Source organism: Dendrobates tinctorius, unplaced genomic scaffold, assembly GCF_039654945.1.
Source record: "Dendrobates tinctorius isolate UK_male_01 unplaced genomic scaffold, ASM3965494v1 ptg000129l, whole genome shotgun sequence".
NCBI classification, from domain to species: domain Eukaryota; kingdom Metazoa; phylum Chordata; class Amphibia; order Anura; family Dendrobatidae; genus Dendrobates; species Dendrobates tinctorius.
This window is the reverse complement of record NW_027361797.1, coordinates 51,162,005-51,180,232: the sequence shown is the minus strand read 5'-3', so window position 1 is coordinate 51,180,232 and position 18,228 is coordinate 51,162,005. Positions and strand designations below refer to the sequence as shown.

At 43.2% G+C, this 18,228-nt stretch overlaps 1 protein-coding gene across 1 annotated transcript in view; it reads right to left on the bottom strand.

The window, feature by feature from the left end:
- Window positions 1-1,032: 1,032 nt before the first annotated feature.
- The window catches only part of LOC141047819 (cytochrome P450 2K1-like), a 72,709-nt gene continuing 55,513 nt past the window's right edge, over window positions 1,033-18,228 (bottom strand). The window contains exons 6-9 of the mRNA XM_073543144.1: window positions 7,312-7,453; window positions 2,686-2,873; window positions 2,381-2,522; window positions 1,033-1,515 (exon numbers count right to left, since the gene is read on the bottom strand). Coding sequence (XP_073399245.1) covers window positions 1,328-1,515; window positions 2,381-2,522; window positions 2,686-2,873; window positions 7,312-7,453 — 660 coding nt within the window. The 3' untranslated portion in view covers window positions 1,033-1,327. The remainder of the gene's footprint in view (window positions 1,516-2,380; window positions 2,523-2,685; window positions 2,874-7,311; window positions 7,454-18,228) is intronic.

The window sequence follows — 18,228 nt, the reverse complement described above, 5'->3', positions numbered from 1 at the left end:
TTGGAGGGAGTTGAAAGTCCGTGTTGCCAAGCGAAAAGCCAAAAACATCACTGCTCTAGAGGAGATCTGCATGGAGGAATGGGCCAACATACCAACAACAGTGTGTGGCAACCTTTTGAAGACTTACAGAAAACGTTTGACCTCTGTCATTGCCAACAAAGGATATATCACAAAGTATTGAGATGAAATTTTGTTTCTGACCAAATACTTATTTTCCACCATAATATGCAAATAAAATGAAAAAAAAAACAGACAATGTGATTTTCTGGAATTTTTTTTCTCAGTTTGTCTCCCATAGTTGAGGTCTACCTATGATGTAAATTACAGACGCCTCTCATCTTTTTAAGTGGTGGAACTTGCACTATTGCTGACTGACTAAATACTTTTTTTCCCCACTGTACATGTATGCCTGGTTTGGCCAAGTATTTGTTTTCTAATGAGGAAACTATAGAAAGGTGCCGCCAGATACCTCTAGCAATGGCTCATCATTCAATAATAAAAGAATAGGACATTTACCTTGAAATTCACACTCTCTGGCAGATGTCAGAGTACACATAGATACTTGGTTCTTGTGTAAAACAGTCTTAGGTCTATTATCCGTTATAAACTCTCATCTATCTCATCCTTGCTGCAGTACAGGCACTACTTATGGCTCAGTTTGGTCAGCAGTCATGGTAACTCCATCACGTCAGAGACACCTGAGCCAACCCAGCTGCCTTTTGTAACAACGGTAAGACCTGGGCTGGAGTGAGTGGGAGCGACCTTTCCCACCCAAGCTCTTTTGGTCACTCCTAAATCCCAGACCCAAAGCCCAGTGCACTAAAAATTCTCAGTAACCTGTTGGTACTGGAGCACTCTATTCCAGGACCTCATCACTGAAACCAGTCACCTTGGTGACACATACCTGACATCCAGGACTTTATCTCCTGTTTCCCTACAGGGCCCTAAGATTCATATTTCCTATGCCAGAAACTAAAGGCACAAAAAGTCTGAAGAAAACAAACTGATCTTATAAAAGATAACTACCCACAGTTACAGCAGATTCAAATATTTATTTGTGCCAGAAGATAGACTTAGTCAAAACATTCAGTTCAGTTCAGTGTTACTAAAACTAAAATAAGTTTCCTTTAAATTAAATGTACATTAGGATAATTGGAGGATTGCATTGCAAGATTTAGTCCACTAAGGTTTGCGAACTGTGCATTGTGTGATTTATTAACATAACTTTCACCTAAAGATATTTGATAATGAAATTTTAGCAAAGTACAAAATTAAATATATCAAAATATATTCAACAAAAACATTGCTCTCTACTGTTAAACATGCACTAATAGTTTGGCTTTGCACATGTCATGTACGGTGCGGGCACTAATAAGAATCCAACATCAGGCTTGAGATTGAGGTCGTCTCTGGAAACTCCTGGAGGCAGACAGAAAGTAAATGCTTGAAGAAGTCCAGTAAAAAACAGGAAAAGTTCCATCTTGGCCAAACTTTGCCCAGCACAAGCTCTTTTTCCTGTAGATATAGGATTACTGATTTAATACTGTCATGGTGAAATTATATCTTGACCCTAACACATTGAATATAAAGCATACTTTCCAACACTCTCTTAATGTTTGTGAGGTTCCTGGACAAAAGGGAGACATCCAGGAAGCCAGAAAAGCTTCATAGAACCCGCTGGAAAGCATTATTGACTGAAGGTTTTCTGTGCATGGCTCCGGGATTCTTTGTATCCACACTAAACCCTAGAGTTCATAGAATACTACAGCAATGCTCCATACTCCATAAGGATGCCAATTCAGAACTGGTTTTTGAAAAGTGATGAAAAGGTTGACCTTGCTCCTTTTCTTTGCCCCAAATATGGCCAAAGCCATCTAGAAATGAAAGCTGAACTTCATAAGTACTTGAGTACATGACCAAACAGCATATGCGGACATTTTGAACTAGTGGTTCCTACTCTTCTAAGTGAATACATGCTTGCAACTGGAATTTAAAAGAATCATGCCAGCGGTATAGCTTGGGTGTGTGGCATAAGTCTTTCTGCTGACTTCAAGGGGGACTCAATTCTTCGTTCAGGTATATAGACAGAGGGCTAGAGTAGCAAACTAAATTCTTGCCCCAAATGAAGCAAAACATAGTGAAGACTTTGGGAAATGTACTCTAGGCTTTAGTGCTGAAAAACTATAAAGTGCCCATGCATGTGCTTAGCATCTTAATAACCGTACATCAGAATTTTTTAATTTTTTCGAGCACAAAATATGGGATTTTGAAAACTACATTATTTCTTTAAAAATATAGTCATTCAGTTAGGGAATGTTTTGTCAGTTGAGTGACGTGGAAAATGATTTGATTTTACATCTTAATAGATCTTATTACTTACCTACTGAGAAAGGCATAAATGCATCATTTCGGACAAATTTCCCATCTTCATCTAAGAAATTATTGGGATTAAAATCATAGGGAGTTTTCCATTGAGTCTTGTCATAGAGAATTGATGTTAAGAATGGCATAACCTCTGTACCCTGTGAACAATAAATCACCAAATATCTTTTTTATCATATAAATTTCATTTTCAAAAATGTGAAATTATTGAGATGACTGCGGACCCCATAGCAGTCCCTTTTGCTAATTGTTCAAAAGGAAAAAAAAATCCTTGAGCATAAGCACAATTTTTTATAAACTCACTTTTGGAATGAAGTAACCCCGGAAATACACATCATTTGGAGTTGAACGTGACAGGTTTAGTGGGAGAATATTGCCAAACCTTTGTATTTCATGTATTACTGCATCAGTATAAGGCATTTTCTTCCGATCTTCAAATGTCGGTAGCTGTCTTGGTTTAATATGTGTTTTAATTTCATCCTGTACTTTCTCTGTAAAGTAAAAGAAAACATCTTTTATTACGTTTTGTACGTGTACAACAATGCCAATGCAATTTAATTGATAGAGTATAGGCTTTTACTACTACTTGTACTTCCTCTACCAGGGGCAGTTTAAGTAAGGATAGGCTGACAATTTATTTAGTACCTCGACATGCCTACCTTCTTGTTAATTCTCATCTATCCTGATTTTTTTCTGGCTGTTGTAACTATGTGCGTTTACTAAGTGTATAATAGTATATACCAATAAGATTATGACTGAAGCAATCGATTTTATGCAATAGTTTAAAAAGCAACAAAAATAATCTAAATAAGTTAATTGTCTAAAATAAATTCAATTTTAATTGAATGTACTTAATAACTACTCATGCCTATCTATTACGCAAAACATGGAATTCTTAATGGAGTACTCTTATGTGAAGTTTATTTTTCTAATGGTTTTATTTTTCCAGAATTTGGAATGAAAGGAGAAGTTGTACCAAAGTTAGTAAAAAGTTCCAATCAGGTGATGGAGACAGCAAAATATTTAAGTCTCTCAATATTCTTTAGGGTACGGTTATGTAAATCATCTGTCTAGAGTAAGAAATCTTCAAAAAGAAAAGCACCTAGAGTGTAGTGCTAACGCCTGCATCCCCGCATGGCTCTCCTTCCCCCTCTATGCTGCTCAAGACATTACTGCCTTGGCCATGTGACATTGTATTTGACGACGCATGCTCCTTTCTCCCTGCTAACTGTGAATGCTGCACCATTGACGGGCCTAGTGTGCATGCTCCTCTGTTCTTAAATAGTCAGCGCACAGCTGCAAAAATGCCCCCAGCCAATGGCTAAGAGGCATCTTGTATAAAAGACACTCTACCCAATTGGGAGGTGTCTAAGCAACGTTGTTCCATTATTTAGTTTGTTCTATTAGTGAATTGTAAGGTCCCAGTCCCAGAACCTGATCCATTGGAACTTGGGCTGCCAGGCCCTGAACCCGAACCGCTAGTCTATGTGCAGCCAAATCCTGAACCTGAACCGCTGGTCTATGTGCAGAGAAGTCCTGAACCCGAACCCTTGGTCCGTGTGCAGCCAGATCCTGTACCTGAACCCTTGGTCCTTGAGTTCTAAAGCTCCCCCAATAGAAACTGAGCCAGTTCCCGAGACCCATGCATCTGAATGAGTACATATCCCTGTACTCCATGTTGTCTAGACTGTTATCCCAGTCACTAAATCCATCCCTCTCTGTGATTAAGTGTCAGTGTCCGTTCTGCCTGAGAATCCAGAACCACTGTAGACTTAACGGAGTGTGAGTCCATTTCTGTGTCTGCGAACCTGACCCCAGGGGATAGCAGTACCGGGGACTGCCTAGGAGTGGTACATGGCGACTATGTATGTCCCTTTTAACCTCTGATATGTTTTCTTTAATATCTCCCACCTGCAGGACCAGTGATGAAAGGGAGCTACTGTAACCTTTAATAGCACGCATAACGTCCTTATAGGGGTTGTCCGGTCAAAACCGATATGTCTGCAGTCACTCTGTGTGACTGCAGAGTTATGAATCCCCCCAGCGCTTGCCCGGTGCACTGCAGGGATTTGCTGGTTTCGGACTGGGGAAAGGAGGGTATGTATGATTTATACATACCCTCGGCCAATGGACGTGGTTCGTTCCATACACTTGTATTGAGCCGAGGACACACCCATACAAGTGTTTGGAGAGCGAGAGCTGTTCCCGCTGGCCGTGGACATTTATAATTCATACATACCCTCAGTTTGCTGGCCTGAAACCGGCAAATCCCAAAGCACACAGTGCATGCTCTGGGACAATTCAGAAGTCTGCAGTCACACAGAGTGTGACTTATTGTTTTTTACCAGACAACCCATTTAAATGTAGGTTCGTGTCTGCTTGATTACTTTCAGAGGAATCATTATAGGTTCCCTGGCATTTATATGGCCTCTCTTCCGGTTCAGGCTCAGGCTGATCTAGGTCTAGCAGAGGGGAGCATGGGTTTTGGCCTGGATTAGGGATGGGCGAACCCAAACAGTAAGTTTGTGGTCAGTGCCGAACACCTAGTTACCGTGCACGGACCCCAAACCTGCATTTCTCCAGGAAGTTCGGTTCAGGTTCGGCAGCCCAAACAAAGCTTGTTGAAAGGCTTCGTTGCAGCCAATCAACAAGATTTACTGTGTGGGCACTTCTGGCTCAATCACAGCTATGTGAAGTATAGGCATGGCTGTGATTGGCTGGAGCACATTGATAACCTGCGCAGGCAAACCCGACAGCTTGGCTGCAGCCCCCTGCTGTCAGCTTTATCTTGGCTGGTTATCAAAAATAGATGGGTTCCCACTCTGTTTTTTAAAAATTATTAAAATAATTTAAAACAAATGCTTGGGTCACCTCCATTTTTGATAACCAGCCAAGCTAAAGTGAATAGCTGGGGGCTGGTATTCTCAAACTGGGAGAGGAACTTAGATATTGGCTCTCCCCAGCCTAAAAATAGCAGACCGCAGCTGCCCCAGTGCTCAGTGTGAGCTAGCTGGCATGGAGAGAGATCGCATCACTCATTAGTTAAAAGATGATCAGGGAGGTTTTATTTCAAATGAAGGAGTCTGTGTGTTTATTTCAATTAAACGACTGTACTCTGTCTTTATTACATGTGACTATGAGTTAGTAATGGGGCATCTGATAGATGCTTCTCCATTGCTAACCCCTGGGCTTGATGTCAGCTGACTTTACAAAGCAGACATCAACCCCAATACTATTATCCCACTTGCTGCCGCACCAGGTCAAATTTTTTTAAATTATTTTTTTTAAATACACTGGATCTGTGCTCTGCAAGACCTGTCTGCTAGAAACTGAGGTGACATCAGTAAGATTATCTCAGTTCACATTGCCTGGCTCTCACTGAAATAAACTTACTGTAAGGTCACCTGAGTTCATAGCATCTGGTTCTCATGCTGTGCAGTGCCAGTGGCAGACTGATGAACGACCACGAGTCTGGCACTCGGCACTCCGGCATGTTAATATTCTGGGAAGGGGCCAATAGCCATATAGGTTCCTGGGCTATTAATATCAGCTCACAGCTGTTTGCTTTGTCTTTACTGGTTATTATAGAGGAAACCCCACAAAAATTACATAGGGTCTCCCCTATATTTACTAAACAATAAAGGCTATACAAACAGCAGGGAGCTGACATCAGTAGCCTAGGAAGGGGCCATGGATATTGGCCCCCTCTCAAACTAAGAATATCAACCCTCAGCCACCCAATTAATGGAGCAGCCATAAGATGAACTAATTCTGGCACTTAGCATTGCTCTTCCCACTTGCCCTGTTTCAGTGGCAACTGCGGTAATAGTTGTGGGTTTAATGTCAGCTGTTTTATGGCTGCTGACATCAAGCCCACAGGTTAGTAATGGAGAGTTGTCTATAAAACACCCCCATTACTAACCTCATAGTCAAATGTAATTAAGACAGAGACAGAGTAAAGTCCTGTAATTGAAATAAACACACAGACTCCTTTATTTGAAATAAAAAATCCCCAACCCTCTTTTACCCATTTATTCACCAAGAATTAAAATAAAAAAACAAAGTTATACTAACCTTTCTGCTGATAATCCATTAATAGTCATCTCCACACTCACACTGAGCATTCACACTCTGGCTCGACCCCTCCATTCACCACCGAGCCGTGAGCTATGGTCTTTAAAATGCCTGTAGGTTCATCAGAATCTTCATCTTTATGATGAAGTAACAAAGTCATTGCCTTAAGTCATATCACATCTAGGAGAAAAAGTGGTATCTTCTACACACAAGAAACCTCCCACTGATTGCCAGAATGGGATACTGCCTCCTGTTTGAATGGAGATCAAGCATGGGCACTGTTGCTCCATTTATTCTCTATCGGACTGCCAGAGATTCCGAAGCGAATTCCTGGAATACTCCATTCTGCAATAAGGTTCTGAAGCTTGATTAAACTAAAATTTTCATCTTTATTGGCTATGATATTTATTGGCTATTTTAGGTGAAAGCTAAACGCCTCACTCTACAAAAAATCACATTTCCCTACCGTGTAGGGTGGGTGGCAGCAGCATGCTTTCAGAATGTTTCTATGCCAATTTTCCTGGAAACTTAGTAAATATAAAACATTCAATTAATGCAAAATATGTGTACTGAAATGCCCTCAACCTAATTGATATTTTATTGATACACCTACAGTACAGTAGTACCCGTTTAAAAGAACTATCCAAAATTGTATTGAAAAATGTACTTCTACTGGGGTGATCATCACAAAAAATGGCCATTATACATGGAATATTATGGAACTGTAAATAAGTAGTAGAAAATTTGGTCTTGGTAAAGTAGTAGCCTTCTGAAAGAGGGGGTTGCCTAGTCTTTAGAAACTGGAATTATTCATTTATGGTCTTATGTAACTGGAAGAAATGTAATAAGAATTACTTTGAATCTCTGGATACTTCATCATCAGTAAAATTCCCCAGTGGATCGTTGTAGCTGTAGTTTCAGTACCAGCACTGAAGATATCCCGGACGCAAGTAAGTAGATTGTTTTCATTAAAATATGTCTCAGCTTTTGATGATTCCTGAAAACACATAATAATCCCCATGGTACTCAATATAAGCAGCTGGTTCCAAGACAATTATAACTAATCTCTGCTTCTTATACGATAGGCACCATACCTTTTGTTTAACTTTTTTTTTTACCTGAAATAGTAGGTTTTCGAAGGAATGGTCTCATTGCTCTGGTTGCCTAAATTGGAAGTTCTAAGGCAATTTGTAACATCTATAATGAGGTCTCAGAAGCAGGTCACATTTGACAACTATGTGCTTCAGTATGGAAGAAACATCAACATGCTCCAGTGTAAACTTTGGACAGGGAATATGTAACCACCAAGCTCTGTGCCTCAATACTATGTGTAACTACCAAGATTGTAGCCTCAACGAAAGGTTATAACCATTGTGTAACAACCCTGCCTGCATCACTGCATCCCCCACCAGCCTTACTCACTACTCTGGGCCATGCTGTAAGTTCTGTGTGCTGCCGGCTCCATGTTGTATGCCTCTTGCTTCCTGCTTGCTCTCTGCATGCTTCCTGGCTGTGTGCATAGGGGGGCGGTGCCGGCACTCTCTGGTTCTTATGAAGTCAGGGTGCACCTGTCTAATATGTCCCTGGCCAATCACCAAGAGACATCTAGTATTTAGGGCAGCTCCACCTGGTGGTAGCTGCCTCAGCAATGTCTTAACTCAGTTAGTGTCTTGCTGCTGAGTTGCCAGGTCCTGTCCTGTGTTTCGCCTTCTCTGGAGGCTTGATTCCTAGTCCTGTGTCTGTGCGTGTCTTGCTGCCCTCCAGGAGGCAGAATATCCTGGTCTCTGTTCTATTGCTTCTAGCCTTGCCTTGTACCTGTCCTGTCCACCCTCCAGGAGGCAGTATATCCTGGTCCCTGTGCTTTTGTTCCTTGCCTTGTCTCGCACCTGTCTGTTCTGCCCTCCAGGAGGCAGTATATCCGGCTCTCTGTGTCTTTGTTCCAGTACCTTGTCTCGCACAGTTACCTTGTCTGAACTCTGTCCTACCTCTGGATGTCAGTCTCCTTGTCTGTGGCTCCTTTCCCTGCTGTGTCTATCCATGTGTCCTCTCCATCTGCTTGTGCTCCACACTCTTGCGGCTCTGCCTGTGCTCCGCACTCTTGCAGCTCTGCTTGCTCCGTACTCTTACGGCTCTGCCTGAGATCTGCCTGCTCCGTACTTTTGTGGCTCTGCTTCTGCTCCGCACTCCTGCAGTTCTGCTTTGTTCTGCTTCTGCTGTGCCATCCCAGTCAGCCGTGCCCGCCTGTCAGTGTCTCAGCCATACCCGCCTGCCAGTGTCTCAGCCGTGTCCACCTGCCAGTGTCTCAGCTGTGCCTGCCTGACAGTGACTAAGCCATGCCCACATGCCAGTGTCTCAGCCGTGCCCACCTGACAGTGTCTCAGTCATGCCCGCCTGACAGTGTCTGAGCCGTGCCTGCCTGTCAGTGTCTCATCCGTGCCTTCTGTGCTCACCTGCCTGTCAGTTGCACCTGTCCTAGAGTTGTGTTCCCCAGTGGGATCAGCAGACACAGCCAGACACCACCCTGGAGTGGCACCTGGCAGCTACCTGCCACACAAGCCTGACCTCACCATCAGATGCTCCAGCGAAGACTGAGGTAGCTGACCTAGTCACGCCCCTTCCAGGGTCGTCTGGTTTGTGGCACAGTGGGGCCACAGCCCCCTCGCTCGTGCCAAACTGCCAAGACGCCAGCGTGACACATTGTTTGAATTGCTTTATATTAAGAGTTCTTGAGAATGTGATAAAATGGAATCCCTGATATAATTCAAACTGCAGCCTATCCTAGTCACCTGTCAGGATGGCCTGCAGACTAATGACATGAAGAAAGCCATGTTTCAACTGAAAAGAGCTGTATCACATATACAGTACCTCAGTTGGCGGCCGGGAGCACAGCTTCATACTCCTCAGTGTTTATTTGTTTTCCAGTTTAGCACAGGTAGTCTCCATGCACTGCTAAAAAGCTGTAAGACTGATGGAGGAGCAGGATGAAGCTGGGTATCTCGCTGAGCACAGCAAGGATGAAAACATATTTCTTCACATATGAAAGCCGAGCTCTCGGCCGCCAATTGAGATAAGTGGGCTACAGCTCTTACGAGTTGAGACACAGGGCTCAAGAGCTTTATCTCTTCAGTCTGTAGTCATCCTGACATATAACTAGGATGGATTGCAGTTTGAGTTATATAAGGGACACTATTTTATCTCATTCTTGGAGAAACCCCTTAAGTAAACACATACTCCGGTCCCATCTTGCTGATCCTGGGCCATACACGAAAAATTGGCATAGTCAGCACAGTTGTAGCTAGAGTTGAGCGATACCGTCCGATACTTCAAAGTATCGTATCGGATGGTATCGGCCGATCTTTAAAAAAAGTATCGGTATCGCCGATTCCGATACCGGAAGTCCCATTCAAGTCTATGGGACTTCCGGTATCGGAATAAGAAAAACCCTTTCCTGCCCTTGTACAGCCTCTCTGGGGTCTGTACGGGCCTTTCGGGGGGCTGTGCCGGCCTGCCAGGGGGTCTGTGCAGGCTCCGGTGGTCTGTGCCGGCCTGCCGGTGGTCTGTGCAGGCTCCGGGGGGCTGTGCCGGCCTGCCGGGGGGCTGTGCCGGCCTGCCGGGGGGCTGTGCCGGCCTGCCGGTGGTCTGTGCAGGCTCCGGGGGTCTGTGCAGGCATCGTCCGATGGGACTACAAGTCCCATCGGGCGATGCCTGCTACCATGACAGTGATTGACACATTAGCCAATGATGGGACAGTAGTAGTCCCATCATCCGGCTAATGTGTTAAATGTAAAAAAAAAAAAAAAAAAAAAAATTACATGCTACATACATACAACATGCATACTACATACATGCTACATTCATACTACATAAATACTACATGCAACATACATACTACATATATACTACATGCATGCTACATACATACTGCATGCTACATACATACCACATATATACTACATACATACTACATGCATGCTACATGCTACATACATAACACATATATACTACATGCATGCTACATGCTACATACTACATATATACTACATGCATGCTACATACATACTACATGCTACATACTACATATATACTACATGCATGCTACATACTACATGCTACATGCATACTACATATATACTACATGCATGCTACATACATACTACATGCTACATACATACTGCATATATACTACATACATACTACATACATACTACATGCATGCTACATGCATGCTACATACATACCACATACATAACACATATATACTACATGCATGCTACATACATACTACATGCTACATACATACCATATACATACTACATGCATGCTACATACATATTACATGCATGCTACATACATACTACATGCTACATACATACTACATATATACTACATGCATGCTACATACATACTACATGCTACATACATACTACATGCTACATACATACTACATATATACTACATGCATGCTACATACATACTACATGCTACATACTACATATATACTACATGCATGCTACATACTACATGCTACATGCATACTACATATATACTACATGCATGCTACATACATACTACATGCTACATACATACTGCATATATACTACATACATACTACATACATACTACATGCATGCTACATGCATGCTACATACATACCACATACATAACACATATATACTACATGCATGCTACATACATACTACATGCTACATACATACCATATACATACTACATGCATGCTACATACATATTACATGCATGCTACATACATACTACATGCTACATACATACTACATATATACTACATGCATGCTACATACATACTACATGCTACATACATACTACATGCTACATACATACTACATATATACTACATGCATGCTACATACTACATGCTACATACATACTACATGCATGCTACATACATACTACATGCTACATACATACCACATACATACTACATATATACTACATGCATGCTACATACATACTGCATGCTACATGCATGCTACATACATACTACATGCTACATACATACCACATACATACTACATATATACTACATGCATGCTACATACATACTGCATGCTACATACATACTACATACATACTACATACATACTACATATATACTACATGCATGCTACATACATACTACATGCTACATGCATGCTACATACATACTACATACATACTACATGCTACATACATACCACATATATACTACATACATACAATACATTCATACAATACATACATAGACATACAGTACATATAACATAGAGTAACATACTTACCAATACTTGTCACATTGTTCCCCGAAGCCATTGTCTTTTCCGGAATAAATATTAACATAACAAACCACAAAAATACTCACCCACGATCCGAAGCAGTCCACGAGTGTGTCCCACGACGATCTTGGGTAGAGAACTGCAGCATCAGCTGTTGCTGCCGTTCTCTACGGGCTGCAGGAATCCAATGACGGAAGGTAGGTATCCTTCCGCACTGTATTCCTCCGCCACTTAAAAAAAAAAAGTCCCTAGTCTCACTTTATGCCATTGCTGTGTGGGAATTTCCCACGCAGCAATGGCATAAAGTGAGACTAGGGACTTTTTTTTTTTTAAGTGGCGGAGGAATACAGTGCGGAAGGATACCTACCTTCCGTCATTGGATTCCTGCAGCCCGTAGAGAACGGCAGCATCATCTGATGCTGCCGTTCTCTACCCAAGATCGTCGTGGGACACACTCGTGGACTGCTTCGGATCGTGGGTGAGTATTTTTGTGGTTTGTTATGTTAATATTTATTCCGGAAAAGACAATGGCTTCGGGGAACAATGTGACAAGTATTGGTAAGTATGTTACTCTATGTTATATGTACTGTATGTCTATGTATGTATTGTATGAATGTATTGTATGTATGTAGTATATATGTGGTATGTATGTAGCATGTAGTATGTATGTAGTATGTATGTAGCATGCATGTAGCATGTAGTATGTATGTAGCATGCATGTAGTATATATGTAGTATGTATGTAGCATGCATGTAGTATATATGTAGCATGTATGTAGTATGTATGTGGTATGTATGTAGCATGTAGTATGTATGTAGCATGCATGTAGTATATATGTAGTATGTATGTAGCATGTAGTATGTATGTAGTATGTATGTAGTATGTATGTGGTATGTATGTGGCATGTAGCATGCATGTAGTATGCATGTAGCATGCATGTAGTATGTATGTAGTATGTATGTAGTATGTAGCATGTATGTAGTATGTATGTAGTATGTAGCATGCATGTAGTATGTATGTAGCATGCATGTAGTATATATGTAGTATGTAGTATGTATGTAGTATGTATGTGGTATGTATGTAGCATGTAGTATGTATGTAGCTTGCATGTAGCATGCATGTAGTATGTATGTAGCATGCATGTAGTATGTATGTAGCATGCATGTAGTATGTATGTAGCATGCAGTATGTATGTAGCATGTATGTAGCATGTATGTAGTATATATGTAGTATGTATGTAGCATGTAGTATGTATGTAGCATGCATGTAGTATGTATGTAGCATGTAGTATGTATGTAGCATGCATGTAGTATGTATGTAGCATGTATGTAGTATGTATGTAGTATATATGTAGTATGTATGTAGCATGTAGTATATATGTAGTATGTATGTAGTATATATGTAGTATGTATGTAGCATGTAGTATGTATGTAGCATGCATGTAGTATGTATGTAGCATGTAGTATGTATGTAGCATGCATGTAGTATGTATGTAGTATATATGTAGTATGTATGTAGCATGTAGTATGTATGTAGCATGCATGTAGTATGTATGTAGTATTTTTTTTTTTTTTAACATTTAACACATTAGCCGGATGATGGGACTACTACTGTCCCATCATTGGCTAATGTGTCAATCACTGTCATGGTAGCAGGCATCGCCCGATGGGACTTGTAGTCCCATCGGACGATGCTTGCACAGACCCCCGGACATCAGCACAGCCCCCCGGCAGGCCGGCACAGCCCCCCGGCAGGCCGGTACAGACCCCCACAGGGTGCACAGACCACCGGCAGGCCGGCACAGCCCCCCGGCAGGCCGGTACAGACCCCCACAGGGTGCACAGACCACCGGCAGGCCGGCACAGCCCCCCGGCAGGCCGGTACAGACCCCGGGCAGTCCACACAGCCCCCCGGCAGGCCGGCACAGCCCCCCGGCAGGCCGGCAGAGACCCCCGGAAGGCCCGAAATGACGGCGCATCATGATGCGCACACACCGCGCATCATGATGACGTCAGTCTGTCAATCAACTTTGAACTTCCGATTCCGATGCCGAATTCCGATATTGAAAAAATATCGGAAGTCGGTATCGGAATTCCGATACAGCAAGTATCGGCCGATACCCGATACTTGCGGTATCGGAATGCTCAACACTAGTTGTAGCAGATTGGCAGCCATTGACCCCTCTGTAGTGACTATGTTCTCCTTGTGTTTGCGTGGGTTTCCTCCCACATTCCAAAGACATACTGATATGGACAGCGATGATAATGTGTGCAAAATCTAAGGTGCTGCGGAATATGTTAGCGCTATACAAAAATAAAGATTATTATTATTAAGTGCCCATCAGAACAGGGATAAGAGGTGACAGAGCTTGAAGTGGAGAAAAGTAAACCAATTCTTGGACCCAGCAGAGGAAGAGTCTGCGAGGTTCACTCAGAAGAGAAGGGCCAGTTCGAGATATTTATCTATGAGTTTAAAGAACAGAGGACTCATTAGGAGCGCAGAATTTGTGGCTTTCAGCAAAGCAGGTTAAAATTCATAAAAAGCCCAGGTGACTTTGACCTACATATAAAACAACATGGACTCTGTTCTTTCTCTGGAGGCCAGTCAAGGCCAGAGAGCTACCAGATCAAAGAAAGGGGTAGAACAAAGTTCCGCCATGTTCCTGTCAAGGTTGGCCCTGAATTTCAGACTCTCTTGTCTAGCCACAGGTGTTCAATAATTCATCTAATTAAAGTGAACCTGTCCGTTAAAATGTGCCTAGACTACATGCAGCACTGTAAGACATGGCAACGAAAGTTTACCTATTGTGCCATTTTGCCAAATTGTATGTTTTATTTACCGTATATACAAATTAGGCTCACAAGTGCCCAGATCTGTGTGGGTATCGGTACACCTGCAATACTCTGCTCCTCTTTGATTCTCCCAGTCAGTGCTGCCCCTGAGTGGAGAGCAGAGATGACATTGGGCAGCAGAGCTTGTCCTCACTGTCAATCAAGAAGCAGAGGGCAGCACCAAAGGTGAGAAGTGAAGAGAAGCCGAGGACTGCATGTGCACTGATGCACCCGCTGGTGCACTTGCAAGTCTAATTTACATATGAACAAAATATGAATTTTGTTGCAACGGAGCTCGAGATAATGACAGAAAAAGTATAGCTGAACATATGTTTCCCTCACTTATTCTGCACTACGTCAGGTTTCTTAAGTACATTCTTACTGACAGGTACCGTTTAAGTAGGAGACACTATATAAAAAGCAAAATAATATTTTATTAATTGTTTGGAAGCGTTGGAGAGCTGTGTGTGTATGTAGCAGACCGGTAAGTGTAAGAAGGAGAGTTGTGTGAAAGAGGAGAGCTGTGTGTGTATGTAGCAGACCGGTAAGTGTAAGAAGGAGAGTTGTGTGTGTAAAGAAGAGAGTTGGGTGTATTTAGGAGTGTTGCATGTGAAAGTAGGAGAGTTGTGTGTATGTAGAGGAGCTGTGTGTGGATGTAGGAAAGCTGGGTGTGTATGTAGGAGAGCTGTGTGTGTATGTAGAAGAGCTGTGTGTGTATGTAGGAGAGCTGTGTGTGTATGTAGGAGAGCTGTGTGTGTATGTAGTAGAGCTGTGTGTGTATGTAGGAGAGCTGTGTGTGGATGTAGGAGAGCTGTGTGTGGATGTAGGAGAGCTGAGTGTATGTAGGAGAGCTGTGTGTGTATGTAGTAGAGCTGTGTGTGGATGTAGGAGAGCTGAGTGTATGTAGGAGAGCTGTGTGTGTATGTAGTAGAGCTGTGTGTGGATGTAGGAGAGCTGAGTGTATGTAGGAGAGCTGTGTGTGTATGTAGGAGAGCTGTGTGTGTATGTAGGAGAGCTGTGTGTGTATGTAGGAGAGCTGTGTGTGTATGTAGTAGAGCTGTGTGTGTATGTAGGAGAGCTGTGTGTGGATGTAGGAGAGCTGTGTGTGGATGTAGGAGAGCTGAGTGTATGTAGGAGAGCTGTGTGTGTATGTAGTAGAGCTGTGTGTGGATGTAGGAGAGCTGAGTGTATGTAGGAGAGCTGTGTGTGTATGTAGTAGAGCTGTGTGTGGATGTAGGAGAGCTGAGTGTATGTAGGAGAGCTGTGTGTGTATGTAGTAGAGCTGTGTGTGGATGTAGGAGAGCTGAGTGTATGTAGGAGAGCTGTGTGTGTATGTAGGAGAGCTGTGTATGTAGGAGAGCTGTGTGTATGTAGGAGAGCTGTGTGTGTATGTAGGAGAGCTGTGTGTGTATGTAGAAGAGCTGTGTGTGTATGTAGGAGAGCTGTGTGTGTATGTAGTAGAGCTGTGTGTGGATGTAGGAGAGCTGTGTGTGTATGTAGGAAAGCTGTGTGTGGATGTAGGAGAGCTGTGTGTGTATGTAGGAGAGCTGTGTGTGTATGTAGAAGAGCTGTGTGTGTATGTAGTAGAGCTGTGTGTGGATGTAGGAGAGCTGTGTGTGTATGTAGGAGAGCTGTGTGTGGATGTAGGAGAGCTGTGTGTGTATGTAGAAGAGCTGTGTGTGGATGTAGGAGAGCTGTGTGTATGTAGGAGAGCTGAGTGTATGTAGGAGAGCTGTGTGTGTATGTAGGAGAGCTGAGTGTATGTAGGAGAGCTGAGTGTATGTAGGAGAGCTGTGTGTGTATGTAGGAGAGCTGTGTGTGTATGTAGGAGAGCTGTGTGTGTATGTAGGAGAGCTGTGTGTGGATGTAGGAGAGCTGTGTGTGGATGTAGGAGAGCTGAGTGTATGTAGGAGAGCTGTGTGTGTATGTAGTAGAGCTGTGTGTGTATGTAGGAGAGCTGTGTGTGTATGTAGGAGACCTGTGTGTGTATGTAGGAGAGCTGTGTGTGGATGTAGGAGAGCTGTGTGTGTATGTAGGAGAGCTGTGTGTGTATGTAGTAGAGCTGTGTGTGTATGTAGGAGAGCTGTGTGTGTATGTAGGAGAGCTGTGTGTGTATGTAGGAGAGCTGTGTGTGTATGTAGGAGAGCTGTGTGTGTATGTAGGAGAGCTGTGTGTGTATGTAGTAGAGCTGTGTGTGTATGTAGGAGAGCTGTGTGTGTATGTAGTAGAGCTGTGTGTGTATGTAGTAGAGCTGTGTGTGTATGTAGGAGAGCTGTGTGTGGATGTAGGAGAGCTGTGTGTGGATGTAGGAGAGCTGTGTGTGGATGTAGGAGAGCTGAGTGTATGTAGGAGAGCTGTGTGTGTATGTAGTAGAGCTGTGTGTGGATGTAGGAGAGCTGAGTGTATGTAGGAGAGCTGTGTGTGTATGTAGGAGAGCTGTGTATGTAGGAGAGCTGTGTGTATGTAGGAGAGCTGTGTGTGTATGTAGGAGAGCTGTGTGTGTATGTAGAAGAGCTGTGTGTGTATGTAGGAGAGCTGTGTGTGTATGTAGGAGAGCTGTGTGTGTATGTAGGAGAGCTGTGTAGATGTAGGAGAGCTGTGTGTGTATGTAGGAGAGCTGTGTGTGTATGTAGGAGAGCTGTGTGTGGATGTAGGAGAGCTGTGTGTGTATGTAGGAGAGCTGTGTGTGTATGTAGAAGAGCTGTGTGTGTATGTAGTAGAGCTGTGTGTGTGTATGTAGGAGAGCTGTGTGTGTATGTAGAAGAGCTGTGTGTGGATGTAGGAGAGCTGAGTGTATGTAGGAGAACTGTGTGTGTATGTAGTAGAGCTGTGTGTGGATGTAGGAGAGCTGTGTGTGTATGTAGGAGAGCTGTGTGTGTATGTAGGAGAGCTGTGTGGATGTAGGAGAGCTGTGTGGATGTAGGAGAGCTGTGTGTGTATGTAGAAGAGCTGTGTGTGGATGTAGGAGAGCTGAGTGTATGTAGGAGAGCTGTGTGTGTATGTAGTAGAGCTGTGTGGATGTAGGAGAGCTGTGTGGATGTAGGAGAGCTGTGTGTGTATGTAGAAGAGCTGTGTGTGGATGTAGGAGAGCTGTGTGTGGATGTAGGAGAGCTGTGTGTGGATGTAGGAGAGCTGTGTGTGTATGTAGGAGAGCTGTGTGTGTATGTAGAAGAGCTGTGTGTGTATGTAGTAGAGCTGTGTGTGTGTATGTAGGAGAGCTGTGTGTGTATGTAGAAGAGCTGTGTGTGGATGTAGGAGAGCTGTGTGTGGATGTAGGAGAGCTGTGTGTGTATGTAGGAGAGCTGTGTGTGTATGTAGAAGAGCTGTGTGTGTATGTAGTAGAGCTGTGTGTGTGTATGTAGGAGAGCTGTGTGTGTATGTAGGAGAGCTGTGTGTGGATGTAGGAGAGCTGTGTGTGTATGTAGGAGAGCTGTGTGTGGATGTAGGAGAGCTGTGTGGATGTAGGAGAGCTGTGTGTGTATGTAGAAGAGCTGTGTGTGGATGTAGGAGAGCTGAGTGTATGTAGGAGAGCTGTGTGTGTATGTAGTAGAGCTGTGTGGATGTAGGAGAGCTGTGTGGATGTAGGAGAGCTGTGTGTGTATGTAGAAGAGCTGTGTGTGGATGTAGGAGAGCTGTGTGTGGATGTAGGAGAG